This window comes from Cygnus olor, chromosome 3, assembly GCF_009769625.2.
Source record: "Cygnus olor isolate bCygOlo1 chromosome 3, bCygOlo1.pri.v2, whole genome shotgun sequence".
Taxonomy (NCBI): Eukaryota; Metazoa; Chordata; class Aves; order Anseriformes; family Anatidae; genus Cygnus; species Cygnus olor.
Window position 1 is genome coordinate 83,056,435 of NC_049171.1, and position 26,158 is coordinate 83,082,592.

Below are 26,158 nucleotides of genomic sequence, written 5' to 3' on the forward strand. Positions count from 1 at the left end.
ATGTCTCTTCTGTGAAAGAAACTTCAGCTAAACTCATTTAATCTGTTCTCTCTTTCTTACCTTTACATGTCCCGAGCTGGAGTCCATTTCTCTCCTGGTTTATTGTTGTCATAAGGTTAAAATGCTGTTGTCTGTGCTGCATGTAATGTATGTGCAGCACCTTAGAGATGGCAAAATTTAAGCAGTATTTTGATGGAGTAGTTTCTTTATGCTAGTTTTTGATTTCAAGGGTACCATTAAGCTTGCTTTTCTTAAATGTTGTATCCTCCACTGAAAGATTTTGAGACCTTTCTCAGCATTAACTTGTTAAATTCTCAACCATGTTAAGAGAGTTGAGCAGGCTGAGTTACAGTGAGGTATCCTCCATCTTTAAGTCATTCCACATGGCAAATCCTTCTGTTTTAGCATTTTGAATTTGAGACCTTCTCAGTGACTTTCGTCAAGAATTGCTCAAAACGAAGATTTTTAACTAGATGTAAAATAAAGCAGTGACTTATTTTAAGGAAAGCTGGCATAAGCTGGCAAGCTGTTGGTTAAGGTCCCTTGCAAGTACCTCTCTGATTTTCTGTTTCCCGTGTTCTCCTGCAGGGGCTGAGCTCAAAGTTCTAGGATGATGCTACCAAGGCAAAAACATCATTGAATCCTCCTTTCCTACTGCATGCCCTCTCATTTTCATTGCTGAGAAGGAATGAATTATGTTTTCCTTGTACAGAAGAAACAGAAATGATGTTCTCACTAACTGATTTTCTTGGTCCTCCCTCTCCTTGGAAAACTGAAGAAGTGCTCTTCTGCATGGACAAGACCCTAGCTTTCCTTTGAGGTAAGGCACTTCAGTTAATGGATTTCCCTTTGTAAGAGATCATCGTAACCTTCTGTAGTCACTGCTGTTTTGTAGCTTGTGACAAAGGAGCACATTGAATAGTGCTGCTCAGGGGTTCTTGATAACAAGGCCCTTCTGTGGGCCAGGGCCTGTTTAATGAGTGCTGTTGCTGAAGCATGGGCTTTTTTAGGAGGTTGTGCGTATTTGCTCATCACAAGGGACTGCTGGTACTTCACATGCATAACAGCAACAGTTGATGGAAAAGTGTGATAAAAGGGGAAACGCTCCACATTTTGCTCCAATTAGAATTTACTGAGCATCTGTTTGAATTAATCTGATTTTTTGGACATCTATTGTAGGCTGGAATTCTGGGAACATGATTTCCCTCTTCTGGTGATGTGTCTTCTGTTTGACTTGGGAGCACGTTTGCATTCTGTCATGCTGGTTTTAGCAGTGCTACTACTATGAGTACAGATCTCGGCACTTGTGCCTTGGTGAGAGAGAACAGCGTGCCATGTTCTGCAAAAATGGATTTCAAAGTTGTGCTTTGTCCATATAAGATGATAATCTTGTTTGAAGATGTTTTCCTTGCATACAGTGTTTTAAAGCATTTTCTCCAGTATGGCTGAGTTGTTTCTAGACGGGATGTCAGTGGCTTTGCATCCAGCCTGTGCCTGGCCTCCCCGCTGAGACTGCCAAGAATGTGTCAGATGGTGCCAAAAGTAGCTATTGGGGTTTGGTTTGTGGATGCTGGAAACTGGTTACTATTTTAACCTTCAGAAAGGGTGTTATAACTGACAGAGAGCAGAGGATTTTAAAAATATCTTTAGCATGTCCCTGTGAAGCTGGCAGCTTTCTTGTTGCTCGTCTGGAATGCCTGACATGAGGGTCAAGAGAGCCCAGCTCTCTTTTGGGGTGGCGGAGAGCATGCCTCACCGGGAGAGCAGTGCACAGCGTCTCCAAGAGTGGCCACAACCTTTGTACACCTCCCTTTTCAGGTGTGTGTTAACGAGGTCAGATCCCTACTAGGAAAGTGCTCTGCACTTAACGAAAATCTGGACTCTTTGAGATGACCACATGGGGTACTCAGAAATTGTGGATCTCTGGATTTGAAACATCTAAGGTTTAGGTCCAAACTCCAAAACTATAGGGAAAAGAAAAAAAAAATACACAAAAACTTTATAAAGGAAACAATGAGTTCCTGCTTTACAAATTCAACCCTGTCTTGTTGTCCTAGAGGTCCTTTTTAAGGAAGTTTTGTAAGATGTTAGGAAAAATACCCAAAATACTGGTTGGAAGAGAGAGGGAAGTTGCTTTACAATTTGAGAAAGGGGACCCCTAGGTTACTATTCCCAGTGTCTCTACTGGACTGTGTCATTTTAAACAAGTCCTGGAAGTGTGGCCAAGCCCCTGGGCTGTATCATCTACTTAGCTGCACAACAGATGTGTTGTGGAGCTCAGCTAATGTGCATGTGCCACGAACAAAATTCAACAGAAATGCCAAGAATTTATTGAATGTGAAAATGCTGACAGTGGTTTGGACTGATAGGGGATTGCTGAGAATCACAGCACAAATGTATGCGTTAGCAGATATTCAGACCTGTCTATGTGAGGAATCTAACTGAAGATGATTAAATCCAGAGCCCAGTCTTCCCAGGGTCTGCATACAGTCAGTGGCCAGACAGAGAAAAGCTCTTGCAGAGGGTCCGTGCAGCATATGTGCTCTGAACTGTCTTCTGCAGGAGTCCCTCCCTTTCCACTGGCCATGCTGAGCATTTGAGTACCTGCAGCAGGTACTGTGAATACTCCAAAGAGCTCAGCCTCTTAGGAGCGGGCTTGAATTCTGCTGTGATCATTTTCAGCAGAATTTTCTTTGCTTAATAACATGCAGGCTTGCTCATTTCCTTAGTGCTATGATATGAGACTGTCAAAATAGCTTATACCAATGTCACCCAGCCTATTTATGTTGCATCTTTGAACCGAGTATTTTTTAAAACTCAGTTATACAGAGTGTGCCTGTAGCTTAGACAAAAAAGACAGCCTTGTACCACTTTCTGTCTATGGGAAACGGACTTGAAGCACTGAGGAAGAGTATGGGTAAGATATAGGCAGGATGGGGGATGCTTAATAGAGGGCAGACTTGTGAACCCCAAAGTGCAAAACAGCTGGTTGCTCAATCCGTAGGCGTTAGTTTGTGTGACTAACACACAGGTAGTAGATAAGCCAGTTCTTCCCGACCTCTGCAGTAGTGTGTCTGCAGTGGGCAATCTTTACAAAGGGATGAATTGTTCTTAAACCGCAGATGGAATGTGATGCAAACGAGGGGGCTGTTAACTATATAAAACACGTGCCAGTGTCTTGCCTTTTGTCATCTTGAACGGACCTAGCTGCTTTGGAAAGCAGAAAGCTTTCTTCACCTATTTGCTTTCAGGTTGCCTATCTTCTTTCAGTTTCTTGAAGACCACCACAATGCTCGTTTCACACTGTAGCGGACAAGAGCTGAAGGCAGGGCTAGATCTACAGGTGCTGCTGTCAGTGATTGTAGCCATACAGCGGATGCCAGTGAGAGAGCATGGTCTTTGCCCAGATGCCCCTGTGGTTGTAAGGTGAGACTCCCATCACCGTCCTGCTCAGGAAATCAAGAGGATTTTTCTCTGTTTTAAACAATAGCTGAAGTAAAGCAGATCTGAGAACTGGAGAAAATCCCACCCAAATATACATACAGATAAATGGAATAGATATGATAGATGGCAACTGTGCTGTATTGAATGGCTCCTGTTGGTAACCTACATAATTATCATACAACGCATGGCATTGGCATGAGGGCTGCTCACTACTAGGTTCTTGATATGGATCTTGCTTATTGTCAATAACTTTAGGCAATTTTTCTCTGATGAAGGCTACTGGAATAAATATATAGGATAGTGCCACTTTGGTTTCTACTGTGCAGTTCTCCCTAAGTAGCATAATTTTTGATAAGAGGGCAATTATCAAGTGTAAATTTTCCTCTGTTTTAAAGAGGATTTCTCAAATATAAGGTTGAACCACACTGAAAAAGTGGTGGTCCTTCACAGGAGACAAGCTTATCCTAAATTGTAAAAGGGGATCACTGGAGGTTCCTGTTAGTGGTTGTGGACAAAGTTAACATTATATCCACGGAGCCTTTTTGTGAATGTAAATCCTCTCCCCTGATGTGCACACCTGGCTCTTTGCACCAGTGTGATGGATGTTTTGTGCTGCTACCCAGAAGACTTGCAGTCTCTGGAGTTCACTAGCCAGAGTTGTGTTCATGTTCATCTGTAAAACTGACTCTGCTTGCAGGTCACGATTTTTTCCTTCAAACCAAACTGCTCCAAGAAGGCTGTGATCAGTCTCTAGAAGGACACACTGAACAATTAGAAAAAAAAAAAAAAAAAGCCAGAGTTTTCTCCTTATTCTTCTTCTGGTTCAATATACCCTTACACATTTCATCGGGTGCTTTTCTAAATTATAACATTAACTCCTGCAAATACCTTTACCTTTTCCTCTGCTTCTTCATGTACTGGCTTACTTGTATTTATGTAAGCAGTATCATGCTATGTTGAATATTAAATTACTGAAATACATATAGAGGTGTATTTGCATATTTCACTAAGAGCTCATTGGGAAACTAAGTTAGCTTTGTAACAGCTGAGGCATTTGTTTGTATGATCATTTTAGTGCAGACGAATTAGTCAGACTTGTTCCTGATGTAGCATTAGCTCCATGCAACTGTTAACTGCTACAGCTGAAAAGAAATGTTTATTAACATAAGAACTTTTCTTGCCTTTGAAATTTCAGTGTCCTCAGTGAACTGAGTTAAAAAAAAATCCTGTTCTTGTAGTTTCTTTAATGTAAGATGAGATGTAGTATCACATCAGATACTGCAGTGTGTGTATGCGTACTCACAAATATACATATATTTATGTTAGCATATACAAATATATACTTATACATCGAGGCATATATATATGTTATTCTTTTTCTCTGAAGGTTTGTAGTCATATGCACTGTGGATTAAATAAGTTGCTATGGATGTAAATGATACAAAATGATTAAGTAGCCCAGCTGTCTGTGGTCAAATACAGCATTTCACCAAATGCTTCTCCAAAATAAAAATTCTTCCAAGGAGTGATTTATAATTTAGACCTGTAAAAAGGTTTCCTGGATAGTATTTGTTTCCCATGTGTAATGTGGTTTGCAATCTACTTTCGGATCCAGCTCTCTGCATTTGTCTCTGAAACGGGTTTGGTGATGGATAGTGGCAAGCCGCCTAAAGATGACTAGATATTTTGCCTTTCTAACATATGTCTCCGGAGTGGTGAGTTAGTGTCTAGCATCATGTTAATGTCACAAAGTAAAGGAAATGGGGTGAGAGTCACTAATGAAAAATGACTTGAGCCGAACTCACAGAAGAAGAGCTAGTGAGCCAGCTGCCCGGTCTGGATCCTCTTCTTCCATAAAGCTTTAAATCCCTTCTCCGAGAAGGTCTTGATCAAGCAGAACAACTTTTGAGATTTTTTTCCTGAATGGGAGCATAATCAAAACTTGTTGACAGCTTAAATGAAAACAGGCGTGGGTTGGGAAAATCAAATGGCAGGGTGGGTCTAGCTGAGGCAGGGCATTGGAGCGGTGGTAGAGCCCTTGGTCTGGGATGTACAAGGTCCTGGAGCCAACCTCAGCCCAGCTGAATGAAAGCAGAAGGCTTTCATCCTTTATTATTTTTGGTGACATGAGCTTCAGTGCCCTGTGCATAGCTAAGTCCCACTCATTAGGATACAGATAGGTGAAACCTTCTCTCCTCTCTCATGCCAACACAGCCTCCAATGTGGTACATTTTGGTGACTGCTGGTGAAAATATTCTTGCCATTAAACCCTGTAGAACTGGCACCTTGCCACTTTTGTGTGGCTCTTTTTTTTTATTATTATTATTTTTTCCCAGAACTGAAATTACTGTTAACCAGCCTGGACGCCCCCCCAGCCCCCTGTCTGTGAGCTGCCTAGAGCGTGCTGGCACCACGCAGCAATGATTACCATAAAATACTTCTACCAATGGAGAACTACTCCAGGAAGGGTTTGCCTTGTGTCAAGGCTCAGCAATGGAACTCAGGGTGCCTTCAGAGCATCTTTCTCTCCTGGTGGGGATTTCAACCTAACTTTGGGAAAGAGATGCCAAATTCTGTGTTAGTATTTTTCTAATCCCTGCACAAAGTACAACTTTCTTCTCATTTGGAATACATTGGATATCTTGAAATCCAGAGAGCAAAGAAGTAGATACTATCACATACTGTTCTTAAAATTGGGGATATCCTATGAATATCCTGTATAGCAAACTGATTTTGATAAGGCTGTTTCTCCATTAAAAAACAGAATTGTACATGGTGACTTGTACTTTCAATTCACAAACAAGGATAGTTTTTGTCAGATTGTTTTCATTAATTAATAAATTCAAGGAGACTGAAATCTGTTCAGATGCCCAGTAAAGATGCAAGAGCCAAATTCACCAAGTTACAGGCTTACAGTGTGGTGCTTTTCGTGTTTCCACCCGATGTTTCACTTACATCCCTGTAGGTCAGAGGGTCTTTCACCCTGATATGAGAACCAATGTGTGAACCGCAAACCCTGGCAGTGCTGCTGGCTGCCTGGGGTCAGCTCCACGCAGATGGCAGGCTCATGTCCCTCTCCCCCTTCTCCTGCCGAGGCGTTGCTGCTGGCAGCAGCCACAGTGTTTGTGCAGCTAGGCTGGAGGGTCAGTCCACCGCCCATACTCTGTGTACGGTGGTGGCCAGCATGCCTGCCATTTGAAGTGCAGTGTTTTCCTGAGCTAGGGACAGATCCACTTTCTTCCATGAATCTGTTCAGTAGCCTTTTGAATTGATGTTGATATCAACCTAAGCATCTGCAACAACATGCTAGCAAGGATTTCTACAGCTTAGCTACACGTGGTATGAGGAACCACCTCCATTTGTTTGTTCTGAACCTTCTGGCTGTTGGTAGTTTCATGATGATCCTCCATTCCTCCTCTGAGGAATGATCCTCAGTGATGATCCTTCAGTCCTCCACTGACGGAAAGAACAATCATCCTCTCATCATCCAGTCTGACATAGCACTCATCTTTATAAATGTTCCTTCAATGTGAAAACAAAACACTGATTCTAGCTTTAAGCAATGCAAATTAAAACTATTATTACCTATCTCGGATGAGCAAATTAAGCAGCAAGAAGTAGGCTGGCTGCCTTTTCACAGCATGCCCTCTGCAGCTTTCAGGTAAGACAGTTGATTTAGGTATCAGGTGTTTTCTAAATTGAGTGGGGAAAAAAAAAAAAAAAAGAAAAAGATTTATATCCACTCTTTGATTAGACTTCAGGGTTGTGGGTTTTTTTCTTAAAAAACGGTGGTGGGTGGTGTGGATGTGACCATAACATTAGCAGCTCTGACTCAGACATACAAGGAGCACATCTGCAGAAGGAGAAGGTGTAGTTTTTCATATAAACTGTTTTCTCGCTATAACCACACTGTGACAGACTGGAATGAAAGCTCCAAAAACTTCAGTCAGCCTCTGGCTCTGTGCAGAAAGTCTTGCACTGTCAAACCTCCAGGGAACATTTGATTGTTTGGCTCAAAGGCAGAAGACCATGTAGAGACTGGGAGTTAATTCACTGTGGTCATTGCACCTCCAAAAAGATAGGAAAAAATGCGAATGTGCTCCAGACTGATCTGGGCTCCAAGCATGCAACAAGTCATATTTTTTTTACTCTAGCTGACAGTAGAAATTAGGGCTGTAAAAGGTCTGCCTAGCAGAGGATTATATGAAACTCTGAGAGACATAGCTCCAAGCAATTTTTGCTCAATAAGCATGTCAGCTGCAAGCTGAAACAATCCAAGATGAGTGTGCTACAGCCTAATGTTCAGGCGGGGTTTCTTTAGGATAATTGCCCAGTGGGGTTGCTGTCCCTTTGCAGAGCATGCTAGAAGGTCCAACAGCACTAGCAACGTGAGCATCTTCCTGCACCATTTCTGAGCACCTCTAGCAAGGTAATGAAAACCTTTGGCTTTCCCTGGCTTCATTTCTTTTTAAAAGGGAAGTCAGCAATCTATAGGACTTGATTCTTTTGTTGAAGGATGATATTCTTAGCAATATTCTAGGACATTCTTAGGATAATATTATTACTATTATATATTAGCAGCTGGACTGCTAATTAAGCAGAGTCCTTTACAGCTCCAAAAATAATATAGCTGAATATCCACTGTCAGAGAATTATATAATTTGATAATGGTTTTAATGGGAGGTTTATTATTGGTATTTTCTTCTTGCTTGTGGTGGCTGAGCTCTGGAGAGCCCTCTTGTGCTGGGTGCTGTACACACACTGTTCAATAGGAGGATCTTGCTATGAGTCCCCAGCCTGAGCAGGGGAATCCTGGGCAAGGATTTGGGTGGGTAAGGGGGCAAAAGAGATGTCTTTGGGCAGTAGGAGAGAGGAGTGCAGCCAGCCAAAGCTCAGCCACTCTATAGGCACCGCACCTGAAGAGAGGCCAGAAAGAGGTTCTCGATACTCATTTATGCTAGGGGAGTTTCTGTAAATTGAAAGCACAGCTTAATTCCCATTTTTGTCAGTGTGATTCACTGCATGACTTGTGGTCCTGCATCCACTGTCCTTCTCCTTTCTGGTGTGAAAACTGGTGCCTTAGGCAGAGCTTCCAGACAAAGAGATTAGGTTTAAAGTTTGCTGATGTGACAAATTTTATTTGGCAGATTCCAGGATTTAGAGACTGAAATTTCTTGCACTCGATGAACTTCTGCAGCACCTCCAAAGTGGAGTCCTGAGGTCACCCCATCTCCCACAGATGTCAGCCCGCAGCGGTCCCTGGGAGACTGGCCACTGAGCCAGGCAGTCTGGGAGCCAGCCTCCAGCCCTTGGTGACACTGACACCTGGCTTTGCTGCTAGTATTCGGGTAGAGGCAGCTTAGTGGGCAGCTTCCTGCTGAGTGGAGGGTTGGGAAGAAAAAAGACTTCATCTAATTCAAACTGAAACTCAATTTGGAAAAAAGGTGATGATTCCTGTTAACAGAAACCCTCTTTCCTGGCTGTCCTCCATTCTAACTTGGACCTTCTCATCTAAACCCAGGATGTCTGTGCTTCTTGACTTCCTTGTGTACTGAAACTACCAGATATGTAAAGACAGTTGATTATAATGATTAATGTTAACGGGAAGTGCAGAAGGGAATTATTTGCATTCAAGCTATTAATGTGTCTCCTAACACTCTTTCTCTCTAAATCACTGGGAAAGTCAGACTAGATTTTAATAGGTGGTGTTATGTAGTTCCAGAAACAAACAATCTGACTACTGTGGTTGGAAGGGAATTTACACTATCAAAGCCTAGATACGTTTTAGGCCAGTAAAATGTATGTGGCAGTGGCATGGATTTATACAACGTGTGGGCCAGAAGGAAAGGTTAGATCTTTCAGTCTAACATTAGGTGTAATATAAGCCATAGATTTTCACTTGATTTCTTCCTGTGTTTAGCCTCATTTTAAGTGACAGCAAATTCTATCATATTATCAGGTAGCTCCTCAGGTCTGTCTTCTCCCTCACCACACCATTCAGGTCTTCTTGTTTATTATACAATGTGCAGGTTTCAAATGTCGTCAACATTGAGAATACAGTGGAAAATTAGACAGTGCAAGTTTCAAAGGAAACTCCTTCATTCTTTCAAGCACTGCTAATAAGGATATTAAAGGGTTTTCTCTTCCACCTCTGAACTTCAGTCTGGCTGTCAGCTGCTGTTCTGCACATGGCTGAGTTTGCAATAGTAATTGAGCCCAAGGTTTGTAACTAGCTTACAACTCTGTTCTGTTGGGTCTGTTAAATGAATGATGAAGTAGTATCTTTAGCATAGTTTCTCATCAACGTTTACCACATTAGCACAAATTTGAGAACAAAAAATGATAAATTGGTATCAATAATATTTGTTATAAAGCTTTTTACTGTCTGGATGCTACTAATTTTCACGCTGGGCTTTTGTACCCAAAGTGTTTGGATCCCGTATAGGAAAATCCAGAGGAGACTTATTCCCCCAATACCCACCCCGCACTGTGCAGAAGACCCCAGACAGAGTTATATCCTTCTTTCTAGCTTGGTGTCTACCACGGCCAGTGTCAACAGCTTTCTGTGCCAGCAATCCTGATCCCCAGCTCAGGTAAGGGTGCTGCTGTTTCATGTATGGCTTTGGGGTGGGATGTAGGAGGGGTGAGTGAGCCTTCTGGTGGAATTAGGATTTCTTATATCAAAAGTCTGACCACAAGGGAGAGCATGGCTTTAAAGTGAACTCCCTTTGGGCTATGAGTCAAGAAATCTTCCTCAGAATATCTGCCTGCATCAGAAACTGTCTTCTCCATCCCCCTTTCAATGCACACAAGCCCATGACCAAAACTGTGGTCCTAAGATGTTCCTTGGCTCTTTCAAGATGCTCAGCAGCTCAGATAGCAGATCTTAATTCTCCTTGATGTCACATCAACAATTCTCAGAGCAGGAGGATCTTGGAAAATGGTGATGATGGTAGCTCCTGTGGGAGAGGACAGAGGATTTCCACGCAGCAAGGCTGGAGCAGTTGCAGGAGGAAGCAGCTTGGCCCCAAGCCAGGAGGGGAGCTTCAGAAGCTGTGATGACTGCTATACCCGGGTCAGGCTGTGAGGAAAAGGTGGGGCAGTTAGCTACAGGTAGCATTGTCCAGGCTGGCAGACATTGCGCTTGCCTTACTAGTTAGATCATGGTGGTTAGGTTTTCCATGTTTTAAACCCCAGATGGAACTTTTGATCCATAAGACAAACGGCATCTTGCTGGTTGTATTGAATCCTCCCCATTACCAACATATTTCTATTCAACCATTACTGATATTGTAAGTTTTTGACTGTGTTGTCCCTTCAAATCCTATCCCTGTTTATGTTCTCACAAATTATTGGCCATTTTGTCCTCATCAAGTAATACAATTGACATGTCTCAGCACTTCTGCTGATCCATGGCATGCTGTTGTGCTGGAGGCAGGCTGTAGAGAAGCGAGCTGTCGTGTCATAAAGCAGCAAAATGTGAGCAAGTTGGCACTCAGAAGTGGTCAACATCAGCAGCAATAACTGGGCGCCTAATCAGAGGTGACTGTCTACATGGAAGAACTTACTTCATGTCTCATTTGGAACCATTGGTAACTCCCTGAATGTGGAGGTCTTGGGAGTGATTCACATGCTTTTAGCCTTGGGGTTACTTGTGACTGCATTCACAAACACAAGCCAATAAATTAAAGCAGATATATGAGACCTTACTGTGGTATATTACAAATTAACACCAACTTGATTTAAGAAAATCCCAGAGTTAATCTTGATTTTATGCAGTGTAAATGCTGCATTTATTATGTACTTTCTGGGAAACATAAGTTGTCAACATAAAATTTTAGAAAGCTTCCTTTAACTTTTTTTTTCTATCCTGTTAGTTCCCTTTCAGAAGCAGAGGCTCTGCATTATCAATATACTTGGCAAAATTATTCCCTTGGTTCTTGCCTGTTCAAAGATAGCAAATTACTACCCCTAACTCCTTATTTTTGCTTCTCTCTCTTGTAATTCTGTCTTTTAATTATAAAGCCTTCCACTGATGTATACAACATCTTATTTGAAAGCCAACAAGACATAGTGTAGTAGAAAAGGCTCTTTAACTGGAAGCCTCTGAGAGGCAGAAGAGAGTACAGAAGGGTGAGTGTTGGTCTTTGTCGAATGGAAGCAAAGAGATCCCTGATGGCGGTCCCTCTGCCACTGCTCTACCTTATGTGAAAGGTCAAATACTGAGCATAGTACACATAGTACATGAGAAGTCAGTGATCTCATGACGTTCCTCTGTCATGTATGTGATTTTTTTCCATGCTATTTTTTTTCCATATTACTCATAATGCTTTGAACGCTCTTCTTCTCCCAAACTGACAAACTCCAAGCACTTTTTATTTACTACAAATTATTTCAAAGTTGTGGTGTCAGGATAATTTGCATAACATTTCAAGCCTCTCCAAAATAAAAATAAAAAAATAAGAAAAAAAAACTTCACAGTCTTAAAACACCCTTTTTTTTTTTTTTTTCCCTAATTACTTTTTCTGACAGTATTTTCAGCTTTACCATCATGTGAGTGAAAATTAAGGACTCGTGTCCCCAGGATGCTTGCTGGACCTCCCAAGAAAGCTACATGACTGCATTTGCCATCAGCTCCTATGTATTCTAAAACTGCACCTACGCCTACAGATTTTGATGAAATACACTACCAGTAGCTAAAATTAATAATCATACTTGATACCAAAAATCAGGTGAAAAATGTAGGCATTGCTTTTGTGTTGCATTATAATTTCTGGATCTTCATTTGTATGTGCCATTTGTGATGCATCATAATCCCCACTCCGCAATCTCTACCTTTCACAGTCTTCCAATATCTGTCACTCTGTCTGTAAATAACCTACTTACCATGCTTTCCTTGCATGAGCAACCCCTTCACTGTATGTAAACCAACTATTTTTTTTATTTTGGATTGTTGGATTGTCTAGGTAACACATACCTAATTATATGCTTAGAAATTGTTCTCACTTCGCATTTAATGCTAAAATATGGTGCTTGTCTATTTTCCTGAATATTCTAGTTACCCTGTCCCCTTTAGAAAGGGGTACTTGCATGTGAAACATGCTTCAAAAAGACTCAAAAAAAAAAAAAAAAGTGGGTTAATCCAGTATTGCAACCTCTACATAAAATTAATTTTCATGAAAGGAACACAAAACAGAAAGAAAGAAGGAACAGTTTAAAGGAGGTAAAGCATCTTTTTATTACTTCAGTAACGAACTACAAAGAACTACTGACTATAAAGTCAGCAGAAAATGACAAAATGTAACAAATTGAATATAATCTGCAAAGAAATGGCAGATTGATTTCTGGGGCACATTTTGATATTATGTGAGACACTAAAAGCAGATCATTCTCAGAGATCTTGGAAGGAGCAGGAGTTGTTGGTTTAAAATCCAGCTGACAAAATTAAGTTTAATGGTACAGATTGAACAAGAGATAATAGATCTAAAAGAAATACTGATTTGTTATTGATAACTGACTTTGCTGCAGATTAAGAACTTGAACAAGGGAGTTATATTAAATTGCTGTCCTCTTGAAATAGACTCTTGCCATCTTCAATAATGCCAAATACTTTTTTTAGTTCATTGTCTTCTTCCTGACATGCTTCTTTCCCTCTTGTTTTTTGCAAGCCTTCTTTGGATGGGAAGGCAGCCTTGCTGAGGAACTGAAACAAGAAAGAGTAGAAAGTGAGTGTTGGATAGCAGTTTTCCTCCCGCCCCAGTTTATTTCACGGCTTGTTTCTACATTCTTCCCTACTTCAGTGCATGAAGGAATTTTTCTAAATATTCTAGTTACACTGGTGACTGGTATTATCCCTGCTTATAAATCTTGTCTTGCATATGAAAAGAAATATTTTGCACAGGTGTCCTCTTTGTCAAGCCACACTTGCATGTCAAAAGTTTTTCCAGAAAGACTGGGGCTTAATCATGCTGTTATAACCTCTACATAAGCTTAATTTTCATGAGATGAGATAAAGACAGATATATAAATAAGACAGAAATAAATTCTTTAAATTTAAAGAAGATAGAGTCATTTTATCTCTTGAGTAATTCTAACTGTATAGAACCTAATTTCAAGAATCATCTGAAATATGAACACTGATGGATAATTCAGAGTTATTCCTGTTTCTTCAGGGGCTTAAAACTAAAGATCAGGATTTCTACCTCAAAAATTGTTTGGGGAAAGTGTTTGTATCATTGATTACAGCAATAAAATGGAAAAAAAAAATACTAAAAAAAGGACTATTTAACAAAAATTGTCAAATATGAAAACCTTGTCATTCTTCCTAGATAGTACACTGTTATTTGTGGCTGGTTTGGCAATTTCAGATGGGTTTGATCTAGACTCCAAACAAAATTATAAAAATGTTGGTAACTAGAAGGAAGAATGAAAACAGAGTTAGGCCTCACTTTTTAGAAGATCTGATTATTTATGTTGTGTTGGTTTTGGCACAGTGCTGGAAACCTGACGTTTGAGGGATATTTCTAGACTTGAATAATGGGAGAGAAATGTCTATTTTGTTTGTATTATATAGCTTGTATTTGCCAGAAGTGGTGTGTTTGTGGGATTGTTATAGATGGGAACTCAGCTTCACAAAGATGAACTGGGTCTGTGGGGCCCATATGTGCAGATTTCTTGCTTGGAGCAAGGCTGCAATGAGGGCTACCCAGGACAGAAGAAAATACACGGTTGGAAGGTTAGTGGGATAAGGCTCACACTTTACACATTTCTTTGTTTCGCACTGTACTTTAAAAAGGCATTTGTGTGTGTGTGTGTGAGCAGGAAGCCACTTCTTTATTACAAGGTATTTGCTGTCAGTAAAGATCTAAATCACCTGATGGGTAGAGGAACCTGTAAGTTGGTAAATGGTATCTGGTTTTCTGTCATTCTAATAAAATATTTCCTTTTTGCCTGTTAATAGAGAAGAGCCACCCAAAACCTTCAAGACCTTTTCTAAAATACACTCCTACATTAGCTAATACAAATAGAACATCCTGTCAAATTTATTACACTGTGTAAAAGAGACACTAAATAGAGTAAGAAATAAACACCAAACAGTGGAGCAATTTATACTTGCTGGATAAAGTACCCTAGCACTCTACTCAGTTGAGTTCATGTCACTTCCAATCTTATTTTGCTTTCAGGAAATGAGAACATGGCAATGAGATGTATCTACATCTGTGCACAGCTAGCGGCTGTGTAGTGCTTGGCTTTTAGTAGACACATTCAGAACAGAGAGCATGTGCTTTTCTTGTACTGTAGTTTCATAAGAAAACCAGAAAACATTGCAAACAGCATATCAGGTTAAGTGCAAAAGGTATAAGCCCTAAGATGCTTGGGTCGTAGGCCAACAAGGTTATATTGACGTTTACAGTGTTAGGCTGTTTAGTAAAATTAAAGCCTGAGCTCCCAGTCATTCGGGTAGTGTTATTGGATTACTGAGTAAAAGATCCACACAGTTCTTATGAATACCACATCGTGCCTTGCTGCATTTTGTCAGGTGATGTCAGCAGAGAAATAACCTCTTTTCAGGCTCCTCTAATGGCTACTCAGCCTGTCTGCAGGCAATGTACTGTTCACTGAGGAAAAAGGCATTTGTTAAGCAGCTTTGGCTGCCTTCCTGCAGGCTACTTACCCAGGAATAATACTCAAACCAGTGAATATAATGAAGTTCAGTACCTTTTGAAGTAATTCAGGTAGAAATGAAGGAGTTTATTTTGTTAAAGAACAGACAGCTCCCACTTTGTCAAAGCGAGAGTGTGAAATAACCTTAAATTGCCAGGGTTCAATGCAGCAAAACCATCAGCTTCAAGATAATGGCACAGACAGGCAGGCCAAGGGGATGCTATAATACCAGTACCAGTAGTATATACAGAAAGTCTGAAATGGTCTGTCTGGATTTATGCATTGTACACTACCATATGCTATTGTTGCTCTTAAAGGTTTTCTGTCAGTTTAAGTTGGTGTTGGATGCAGTTATGGTTCCCCCATTGTTTAAAGAGAAATAAGACTGGGTCTCTTCCTTACTATGTTACATAAGAATGCCTATTTGAGTGTTAAAGCAAACTTTAGGACATGTCTGTCCCTAAGGACATGTAGCATATTAGTAGCAGTAAGCAATCTGGGGCCATAGCCAGGTAGGAAAGAAACTCAGAATAACAGATTAGCAATTGCCTATTTTGCAGCCCAGGCATTCAGACAAAATACTCTAGTGAGTACTACTGATTTAGTGCTCGTCAGTCTTTTGTACACAAAGAGTTGCTAGTTGAATATATTTCAATTCCAGATTGAGGCTGTCCAGTGGAATGGCAAGCTGAACTCTGTCTTTTCTCTCCCTGCTGTAATTTTCCTATTGAGTGGTCCTCAGTCTCCATACTCCCACCAAAGGAGGAGTGAGCTGCCCTGGGCTGTCCCTCTGTCCATTGACAGCACAGCCTCTTAGGAAACTGCATGTAGGTCAGATTTTAATTATATGCCAATTTCTTCACTGTGCCACAGGATTTGAATATTGGAGGTGAAACCCTTGAAAAATATATTAACAGGTGTAGTTCTTCATAATATTGGTATTTTATTAGTTGCAGTAAAAAAAAAAAAAAGGTTAACTTTGTCAAAATGACTGCCATTTAAAGTCAACTTTCTGAAATTACAAGATCACACGTAACAAGCTATAATGGCATTTAATTCAACAAGTAATCTAGAGCAATCTGTGTAATGAATTCTGGTTAGTGGTCTTCTGTAGACATCAACAGCTCTGAGTACTGGAAGCCTGTTTCTCTGTAGGTATGTGATGGTCCTCCCACAGCTCTGGAAGCCTGTTAACTACATCACTTTTCCACTAGGGGAAGAGAGAACACATTCAGGCTGTAATAATGAAACCGCTCAGCAGAAGAGATTCTGAGAGAAGGAATGATCAATGTGTTTTCAAGAAATTATATATGAAAGTAAAGGCTGAGATAATCTTAAAAAAAAGAAAGAAAGAAATGAATAGAAGCAGACTAGAAAACACAACAAGCAATCCTCTCCAAACACCAATTTGAAGTTTTGTAGTTCAAGAGCAGTGAGAACCATTTTTCATGTCTGCTGCTTTTTCTTATACTTTGCTTATACTGCTGTTTACTGCTATTTCTTATTCTTTAAGGATTTTTAAATATTGTTTACATTTCTTCTTTCTCTTGATGCTTCCTTTACAACTGGTACATCTGCAGAGAAAGTATCCTTTCACCAACCAGAAAGTCAAGTTTTACTTTTTGGAAAATTCATTTGCATCATCTTGAACGCACAGGGTTTTTTCAAGTGCCCTTCCCAAAAGAGGATCTGGCAGCATGTGTGGTGTTCTTTAGATTTACACACTGACTGCATAGATTTTTTTTTTCCCCCTTTTTCTTGTTCTATGTTGTGCTGCATCTCTGGGTTGAATGCACTTTCTCCTTCTTCTGAGTTGAGATTATTCCCATTGCTTTAGCTATTTTTCTTCTTTTTGCCAAAACCGGTTCAAGTGGCAGAGTACAATGCTGAACAAAAAGGATCCAATATACATACATTGATTTTACTTCAATTGATGCTGATGACTCCTAACATGACAGTTTTTATTAACTGAATAAAATGATCTAATCTAGGCAAATCTGGACAGCATAACCGAGTTTGAGTTTTTAAGATAAATTCCAAAACTAGTGTCTTTGCTAAACATATAGGTTAACTAAATGTTAGTAAAAACAGATCTGGGCAGGCATCCTGTGGTTTGACTAGTTTCATATTTGGGGAAAATGTAAATGCATATATTAGTTTCTATTGTGATTACTCTCGTGTGCTGTTGAAAGGGATACAACTGCATTTAAGAGAGATATACAGATTCCGATGTACTGGTATATTTAAGATGTCATGAATTAAATGTGTGTTATTTCGGAGTATTTATGCAGAATTTATGACAAATGTTATTAAATAGTTATCAGAAATAATTTTATACGTACATATGAAAAAGACACACTTCATTTGGGCATGGTGCAACTGGAGATGTGATTTACAGATTAAGACAGCAGAGACCTCCCATTCCCTGTACGAAGAAGTTCTTTCCCACTTGAAATCTTAACTCTTATGATAAAAGTTACCTTTGGCCTGATCTGCTATTCCTTCCACAGTGTTTAGTCAAAGTTTGCCGAAAATGGCAGAATATAACAAAAGAATGTAATCTGCAAAGACAGAGTGAGGCTCTCAAATGGAAAATGTTTTATGACAAGGGCTCAAATGTTTTGAAGAGTGTACTAATGATGTGTAATGATCACATCAAGGTGATGAATGGTTTATGTTTGTATATGGACAATTAGGTGTTCTATGTATATGGACAAAAGTGTCCTTTGACACTTTTTTCTATTTCTCTGTCCTGGTGGTTACCTTCCATTTAAATGTAGAAGCTTTGTCAGAATCCTTTGTAAGTTCACTGGTACTTATCCTTGTGAGATGGACTCTTACATCTTTAAGAATACCAAATTCCTTCCTTAGTTCGTTGTCTTCTTCCTTACGTACTTCTTTCCAATTTCTTGGTTGCAAGTCTTCTTCGGATGGGAAATCAGTCTTGTTGAGTAACTGAAACAAGAGAGAAGAAGTTTACTACTTGAAAGTGAGTGTTGGGTAGCAGTCTTCCTCCCACCCGTTTCTTTTATGTCCCATTTCTACATTCTTTCCTACCTCAGTGCCATGGGGTGGGATTAATTAAATTCAGGATTCAGTCAATTCAATTCATTTGTTGCCAGCCAGCCCTTTCTCTCTAATCTTTAATTTCAGTGTTATTTTAAAATGTGATCCTGATGGCACTCATCACCTGTCTTTAGAAACATATGGATATTTTTTTTCTCAGCACTACCTAATTATACTTTCTTTTTAAACTGTCTCAAAGTCTCAAAGACCTGCAAACCTTACTTTGATTTACTCTACAGTGATTTGTCTCCACTGGAGTTGTGTTTGATTTCTCCAAAAAATTGAAATCACAGTCAGGACATTTGTCTTTCACAGCATTTTTTCTGTTATAAATCTGCTGAATAATGCACTTTGATTGCATTTGACTGTATCTAAGAGGAGACTAATTTACTGTCCTTACATATACATTCAACTGATCATCACAGGTTACTTACTGCCTGTTGTCCTTTCCCACTTAGAGGACAGCACTGCTTGGGCTGAGACATGGTAGTCATCCTGTGTGAAAAGAAATGTGTTACCTTTGAAATTTCATCTTGGTGGGTAGCAAGGGTTGGAAGACATTTTATGTTCTGTTTTGCAACACACTGTCTTGACAGGAGTGTATCTGAAGCTTTGGTAGTTATGTCATGGATAGCTCTGCAAGGAATGAAACAAATTGTGGTCTTCCTAAGCAACGTATTTCGTCTTTGTATTTCTATTTTTAGTGGCAAAACTTCGTGACTCTTTACATACAGGAGGTAGACTTTCCCATTATGAATCATCACAGCATTTTCCCTAAGGATTGGAATTTTCATTTTCTCTTCAGTAGGGCTGACAGATGAAAGTGGTAAAACATTTTTATAATCCTTATACTTGATATCGGTCAATGACCTTAAAATTCCTGAAACAACGCTGTTAGATGACTTTACAATAAGGGGATATGATCTTGCTGTCTTGCTGACTAGCTTTTCTCCTGCAAACTGTTTCACTGGGGTTATCTGGGAACTTTTCACATCTTCAGTTACTGTATCAGGACTAGAACAAGGTCTTGCTAAATTTGTGCTAGTTGGAATTAAGGACTTTGGAAAATTGTCCCAAAAGGGTTTGGAAGCCTCTTCCATTTTTATTACTGGCCAAATATAAGTAACAGTTGGTATTTCTGTAGCCTCCCTTACTTCAGGGTCATTTTTAGTTCTGGCTGACATCAGTTGCTGCATCGCAGGTGGGAAATAAGAAAGTGGTACTGATAAGACTTTGGCTTCAGGTGGTATCTCTAAATCATACTTTAAAATCTCAGCTTCAGATTCTTCAGTAACCTTAAGATGTTCACAGATTCCTGAAACTGGTGCTTTGTCCTCTCGGTCAGTATGAGTTAGTAAGGGGCATCTTCCCAGAGAGAGCTCTTTAGCTGAAGTTTCATTACTCTGAGTATTAAAAACCTTTGAGGAGAACTTTCCTCTGTCAGCAGAAGTCATGCCAACATTCTCTAGTGTGTTGAAACTTCTGGTAGAGAAATATTCCTCACTCTTCATTTGCTGATACTGTAGCACCAGAGCAGACGTCGTACTGGTTCCTGGCATCATAAAAGCATTATGGTTTTGAAAACGTATTCTGCGTAGACAGATGAGTTACCATGTGCAGGTAGTGGTACACATTAGCAAGGCTTCCCAAGGAAAAACAATGTAGAAGCAGTTTCAGTAGGTCTCATATATCTTCATTTCTTTCCTGAAGGGCTACACCTATGCAGTCTGACGAACTTAAAATAAAAGTTAATATAAATTAAAATGTGATTATATATTTGTAAATGTACAGAAATAGTGATTTTTTTTCTAGATGGTTGTCATATGAAATGTCATCCTAAAATAAAGTTTAAAAAGAAATGTATTTGTGATTTAAGTATTAACTAAAGCTCATCTAGCCAGTATGATTTTTCTGCAATAATCACTCCTTGTGAGATACTTCCAATATTGAATTAAATTGGCAGTGAGTTTCTGCTGGCTTCAGTAAGAGTTAGATTTTACCCCATAGTGCAAACTGCTGTTTGACAGGATCTATTTTGAAACCATGTTCAGATGCTTATCAAATACATCTCAACACCTTCAAACCACAGGTATAAGAATAAGATTCTAAACAACTACAAGTACCTAAATGAGTCTACTGTAGAAGGAAACAAGAAATGTAAATTTGTATCATGAGAAAGGCAAAGATCCTCAGGTGGATTAAAAACAAATTAGTTTTGAATTAGCTCATTGTATTTTTGTGGTTATGTTCTCTCAGGAATAACCTACTTATTTTAGCACTACAGACTTGATTTTGTAGAAAGTAAACATAAACATTCACATTATTTGCATGTCAATCACACAAACCAGATGTTTCTTATCCTTCCTGATTATCAAAAAAGCCATTGAATTCTCCTCTCTATAACTGAAGAAATCCTACTACCTAACTGACAAAAAGAAGTCTAATAAAGGCAGTAATTTCACTCTTATGTGTTCTGTAATCCTTTTAGGGATTGCATAAATTAACTTTTCTGAGTCCTTTTAACTAGTAAAACTGAATAAACTAAAAAATAAAATGAAGTTTCCTCTTCTTCTAGGCTGTGCCTCCTGCATTTGTGATGCATAGATCTTGATGTAATCACATAATTCTACAAGTCTAATCAGGAATGATTAGAAATAATTATATTAATTGTCAACAAATTATTTGAATAATTGATTGCACGAGTGAAAATAGCACTACATGTAATGAGACACTGTGGTCTTCCTAGAACAACATAGAGTGTGTATTTCTATTTCTGGTGACAGATTTTTATGCAGATTTTTCTGCAGAAAAATTCTACAGGTCAGATAAGCTTCAGCTAGTACTTAAAGATGAGTGAGGCCCTCTGTAAAAGCAGGATGTAAGTCCTATTTTTTCCTTTGTTTCCTCCCCCTTTTTCACTTCTGGATTTAGGGATTCTATCTATGTTCAGAATTATGATGTGATTGAGTTATGACAAGTCTCCTGCCCCAGAAATCTGATATTGGCCTCTGCATTTGCCTTCTCACTCTTTTCACTGGCCCTTAATGCTGTTCCATTAAATATTCATCTCCTGGCATGCAACCACAGCCTCACTGATTCCTCAGTAATAAGAAATTTACTACTAACTTTCCATCAATAGGAGATCTTCCCCAATATCCCTAAACAAAAATAATCAAACAAACAAAAATCCTAAGGACATGAATTGCTGACGCGTAAACATCCTTGGAAATTCAGACACAGCAATTCAACTGGTATCAAAAAGGAAAGAAGAAAGGCTCGTGGTTTTGACACAGAGAAATCCTGGTTAGCTGTGAAACCAGCTGAAAAGAAAAAAGATAGTGCTGCAGAAGAAAAAGACTTCTCGATTCCCAAAAGCCATGACTCGACTGATTGATGTAGTGATAAGGCTCATTGTCACACTCTTAGATTTTGCTCTCTGGCGTCCTGTGTGCCATTTAAAGACTTTCTAGCTAACAGTCATTGCCAAACAAATCCCACTAAAAGCACAAAAAAGTAAACAACGTTTGCTTTATAAATCTCACCTGTCGTGTCAGCATTGCAGGAAAGCCTCTCAGCTCACAGGCTGTCAAGGAGGCTCAGAGAGGCGTGATCTGCCCTGTTCTTGCAGGTGCCCAAAAGCTTTGTGACTATCAGCACTGATAAAGTGGTTCAGCTTTTCTTGCCAACGGGCACAGACAAGTACTGAACAGTGCAGCGCATATATAGTTTTGCAGTGTTCATCACTGCAAGAAGTGCCAAGAGCACTTTACAGACTGCATCTGGAAGAGCAGGGGTTGTAATTTAGATCTCCGATGAATCTCCACTGTACTGAAGGTATGACGTGTGGACTGTGGGCTAAGCATGGCTCACCAGAGCAATTATTTTGGCCTATAACCTTCTCCTGGTGTGTTCATTCCAGCGAACCATGCAGGAGCGAGAGGCATGTCAGGTAAAAATGTTTGTTAACAGCAGCACAGTCCTAGACACCATCTTCCCAGGGAAATTCAGGAGAACTCCAAGGTATGTGAATATATATACAGTATGCACTGAATGTGAAGTAAGCCTGCTAGTCATAGGAATGTCTGATCTAAGCATATCTGTACACACCAATTTTTAAGTCATCTTGGGGCACATCCTTTGCCCTTGGAAGATGCTGTATCTCTTGTTTGGCCAGAAAATGTGGGCATTGATTCACTATGCTGTCCCTCAGAATTAAAAAGCAAAAGCATAGGTACTTGACTATGATGAATCTAAAACCAGCCCAATCTAGCAATCCCACACGACTGAAAACTGTGTTAATATAAGTGTTATGCAAATGAATAATGTCTTCAGTCCTAACTCTCTGCTATGCACAGCAATCAGTAGACTCTCCTTATCTATCAGTACTGGAAGAACAAAGGAGTCTCAGTTCCAGCATTTTATTGACTTTAAATAGTAGCAAATCACACTGATGAAAAATGTATTGTACCTTACAGTTTTGTCAGTGCACACCTTATTGTACAACAGTGACCACAGTTGTATAATTTTGTTATTCCTTTAGTTCAAGAGATGACCATTCGCACTGACAAACCCTAGATCCTCAACACCTTTTAAAAAAAAGAATGACTATATTCACATACCTTAAAATGTCCTTCTTTACACACACAAGAAATATGTAAACAAAAACTTCCTTTCTTTCTCCATCTTTAAACCAACTAACTGCAAAGCAGAGCCTCAGACTTAGGAAACAAGCAGCACAGATTCCCTTATTATTTCTAGCTTATGTATACAAATCTTTTCCATCTGAAATGATCTTACAGTGTAAATTTTATGACTGTGATTCACCACTGCCCTGGCTTCATCAGAGATGAAGACAGCAAGAGTCTTAAGAGTTTATGTTTACAAAAATATTAAAACCCTCAAATATTTTGTCCTTATTTTTGATTAAAATGTTCATATGAATATTGCAACTATGAATTTATGAAAATGCTTGTGTTCTAATTAGATTTTCATTTGCAAAACTTTGGCTTGGTATCTTAGTTTAGTTATAAAGTCTGATGAAAGTTTCTTATCATAGTTCAGGGAGGATTCCAAGGCTATCCCTGAGAAAATGTGGATTTCCTGAAATATAGGCATGACGGCTGCTGCCATAGCATGGCCTATTTTTGCCTGGACTCAGTCTAAAGTCTATGCAAACTGCATTTCAGATGCTACATCTGAAGCCTCTTAAAACATAGCATCTGCTTAGTTAAGTACCCTTATTTGAACAGCAGTTCTACATGGAAGGGTCACATAGGCCTATAAAGTCTCCAGGACTTCATGATGTATGTTACAAAATACAGGTACAATGCAGATCGCTAGATCTGCAACATGGTTCAACACACGTAATTCCTTCCCTTTCTCAACAGCTGACCCACACTTAGGCTATCAAAAATGCTGTAATGTTCAGGGAGAGAGCAGTTTCAGGAGTTACTAAAATGGAAAAATGTTTTGGTGTAAGGCCACTGTTTTAACAGTTCCCTGACAGTTTCTCACATTATGGGCAAACTGTTTAGGCGGAGTACTGTTTTCTGAGAAACAAGTGTTAGTTTTCAGGTTAGCAACCTATAAAGGGAGCACATTTTGCTGCTAGCAATCCCTCTGCCAGGAACTGAGCTTTAATGATGTATGTAAATCATAATGGAAAACATCCAGTGAGTGAAAGCCTAAACTGGCCTTCTGCCCTACCTCAAAAGGCTGTGAGGACTCTCTTTCATGGTTTATGTGTCTCCCACAACTCTGCTGCCCAACTGTTTACGCTTTTGCAGCTGGGGTTCCCCTTGCTGGCTCTTTAAGCAAGGCTACAACTCTGGCAGAGAAAGTTGTATTAAGCTTTATGGCAGGAGCACGTATGGTGTGAAAACATCAAATATGATTTACTTGCAGCTCAGCGGTGCTTGTGAGTGTTTACAAGAGGTAAATAATCACCTCATCAAACGCACCACCCTGCTGCAGTTCACTGCCTTGCACCAGTCCTGGCATAGAGGGCTAATTACACACTGGGGGAGTCAGGGGCCCTTCTAGCACAGTTCGTGACTGTAGCCAGAAGTGGATGCTCTGCCAGAATTAATGAGCAGGACATGCACATGGTGATCCTTTCTTCAATATCCCTCACCTCCAACAGACAGGGCCTTCCTGAGCCACTGGCAATTTCTCTGTGGATTTGCTCCTAGCACCATGCCCTGCTGCCCAACACCTCCCACATCCACGGCAGCTTCTGCCTCACCTCAGTGCCCAGCTGGGTCCCGTGCAGCCATGAAACTTCCTCAAGCCCACAGTTTTGAGGACAAACTCTGAATTCCTAGGACAAACTCTAGCCCTCCCAGTCAAGCTCAGCAGCTGCAGTGGGCCAGGCCAGGCCTGGCCAGGCCGGAGATGGTGTGAGGGTGTGTGGTGTGGTTACCTTTATAGGAGTAGCACAATGCCAGAGGAGTAACAGTCAACTGCTGTGGAACCTGCTGCCTGCGGAGAACCTTCCAGAGCACCGGTGCTGGAGACCAACCACTGCTGGGTGCCATGGAGTTTTAATGGCCACTTCAGCACTGGGGGCCCTCAGCCCCAACTGCTGCTCCCCCTGGTCACTCTGTGGGATCCAGGGCACAGGGCAGAGACATGCAGGTACCACCCCACCCGGCCCGGCCCCAGGACATTGGCCCTTGGCGCTGTGCCTGCCCCACCAGCCCAGCTGGCCCTCCTCCTGTGCCCACCTTCTCTCCCTGCTGCACCACAGCGTGTGCCATGTGATCTGTAGGTCCACACAAATATTTGTGACCACAGCACCCTGGTACCAGGGTGCATTTGGCCGCCACAGGGCCACAGCACAGGTGGCCCCAGTGCGTAGGGTCTTCCCTGGGGCTCACTGGCCTTGCACACCACATCCCTATCCTGCCTGTGTGAGGGTGGCTCCCCTGGCCTCATGCTAACCTCACAGTAATAAGTAGACCATAACCCTGAACCTTGATCCAACAGCTTCACGTGGCTGACAACAGCGGGACATGGCACATCACCTGGGAGCGATATGTTGCAGCATGAATCTGGATGAGAGACAGAGCTAGATTTCTGATTGACTTAATGCCCGCAACCCATGTAAGTCTGGAACACAAGTCCTGTGAGGAGCAGCTGAGGGAACTGGGGTTGTTTAGTCTGGAGAAGAAAAGGATCGGGGAGACCTTTTTGCGCTCTACAACTGCCTGAAAGGAAGGTATGGGGAGCTGGGGGTCAGCCTCTTCTCACAGGTAACTAGTGACAGGACTAGAGGGAATGGCCTCAAGTTGCACCAGGGGAGGTTCAGGTTGGAAATTTCTTTTTGGTGGAGAAATTTCTTCTCAGAAAGAGTAGTCAGGCATTGGAATGTGTTGCCCAAGGAGGTGGTGGAGTCACTGTCTCTGAGGGTGTTTAAGAAAAGGTTGGACTCAGTGCTAAGGGACATAGTTTAGTGGGTGACATTGGTGGTGGCCACTTTATTGTTCCTGTCCGGTTAGCAGCTCCTCTTAGAAATCTCTGCTCAGAGCAGAGTAAGACATTCTATTTTGCTCTAATCAGTGAAATAAAGCTAGAGAGATACCAAATAGAGATATAAAGTGTCTGGTGAGATGCATCATGAAGATAACCACATGGTACTCCATCTTGGAAACTCTGTCCACCTTCACTGAATTTCTCCAGCAGTCATTAGGTTAAAATCAATCTGATACATGAATTTCCTGGGATGGTTCACTGTCAGCCACAACCTGATGGGGATTTTCACATTTAGTCAGAGGACACGTTTCAGGACTGCCATGTGAGGTGAACACCATCTGCCTCTGGCTGCCCGTAGCTGTAAGTTTTAGTGTTAGTGTTTACGGATGCCTCAGAAATCAATACCACTTCCAGTCAGGTAAGAAAAAAGATAGTCCTTGTCCCAGTAAGCTTATGAAGCAGAAACTTCAGAGAGAGAATAAGGACCTTTTCCCCTGTTCCTGCTGAGTTT

The 26,158-nt window shown here is 40.6% G+C and overlaps 1 protein-coding gene and 1 long non-coding RNA gene across 9 annotated transcripts; one reads left to right on the plus strand and one right to left on the minus strand.

The window, feature by feature from the left end:
• LOC121067201 lies at nucleotides 1-16,049 on the plus strand. Its single transcript, XR_005818162.1, has 4 exons — nucleotides 1-115; nucleotides 589-820; nucleotides 13,113-13,169; nucleotides 13,617-16,049. It is a non-coding gene; the product is annotated as an uncharacterized LOC121067201 (long non-coding RNA).
• On the minus strand, nucleotides 742-25,349 carry LOC121067199 (ligand-dependent nuclear receptor-interacting factor 1-like). 8 transcript variants are annotated; one of them, XM_040551391.1, is made up of 5 exons: nucleotides 24,596-24,883; nucleotides 18,609-19,909; nucleotides 17,872-18,063; nucleotides 13,114-13,147; nucleotides 742-821 (listed from the first exon to the last, which is right to left on the minus strand). In XM_040551391.1, exons 2-5 carry the CDS (start codon nucleotides 19,734-19,736, stop codon nucleotides 805-807), a joined length of 1,371 nt encoding a protein of 456 aa, XP_040407325.1. In that variant the 5' UTR covers nucleotides 19,737-19,909; nucleotides 24,596-24,883; the 3' UTR covers nucleotides 742-804. The 8 variants fall into 8 exon arrangements, with proteins under 8 accessions (XP_040407325.1, XP_040407326.1, XP_040407323.1 ...); XM_040551392.1 differs by lacking the exon at nucleotides 742-821 and having other exon boundaries at nucleotides 12,584-13,147; nucleotides 18,609-18,669; nucleotides 18,907-19,909; XM_040551390.1 differs by lacking the exon at nucleotides 742-821 and having other exon boundaries at nucleotides 12,586-13,147; nucleotides 18,609-18,810; nucleotides 18,907-19,909; nucleotides 24,596-24,882.
• Nucleotides 25,350-26,158: the final 809 nt, after the last annotated feature.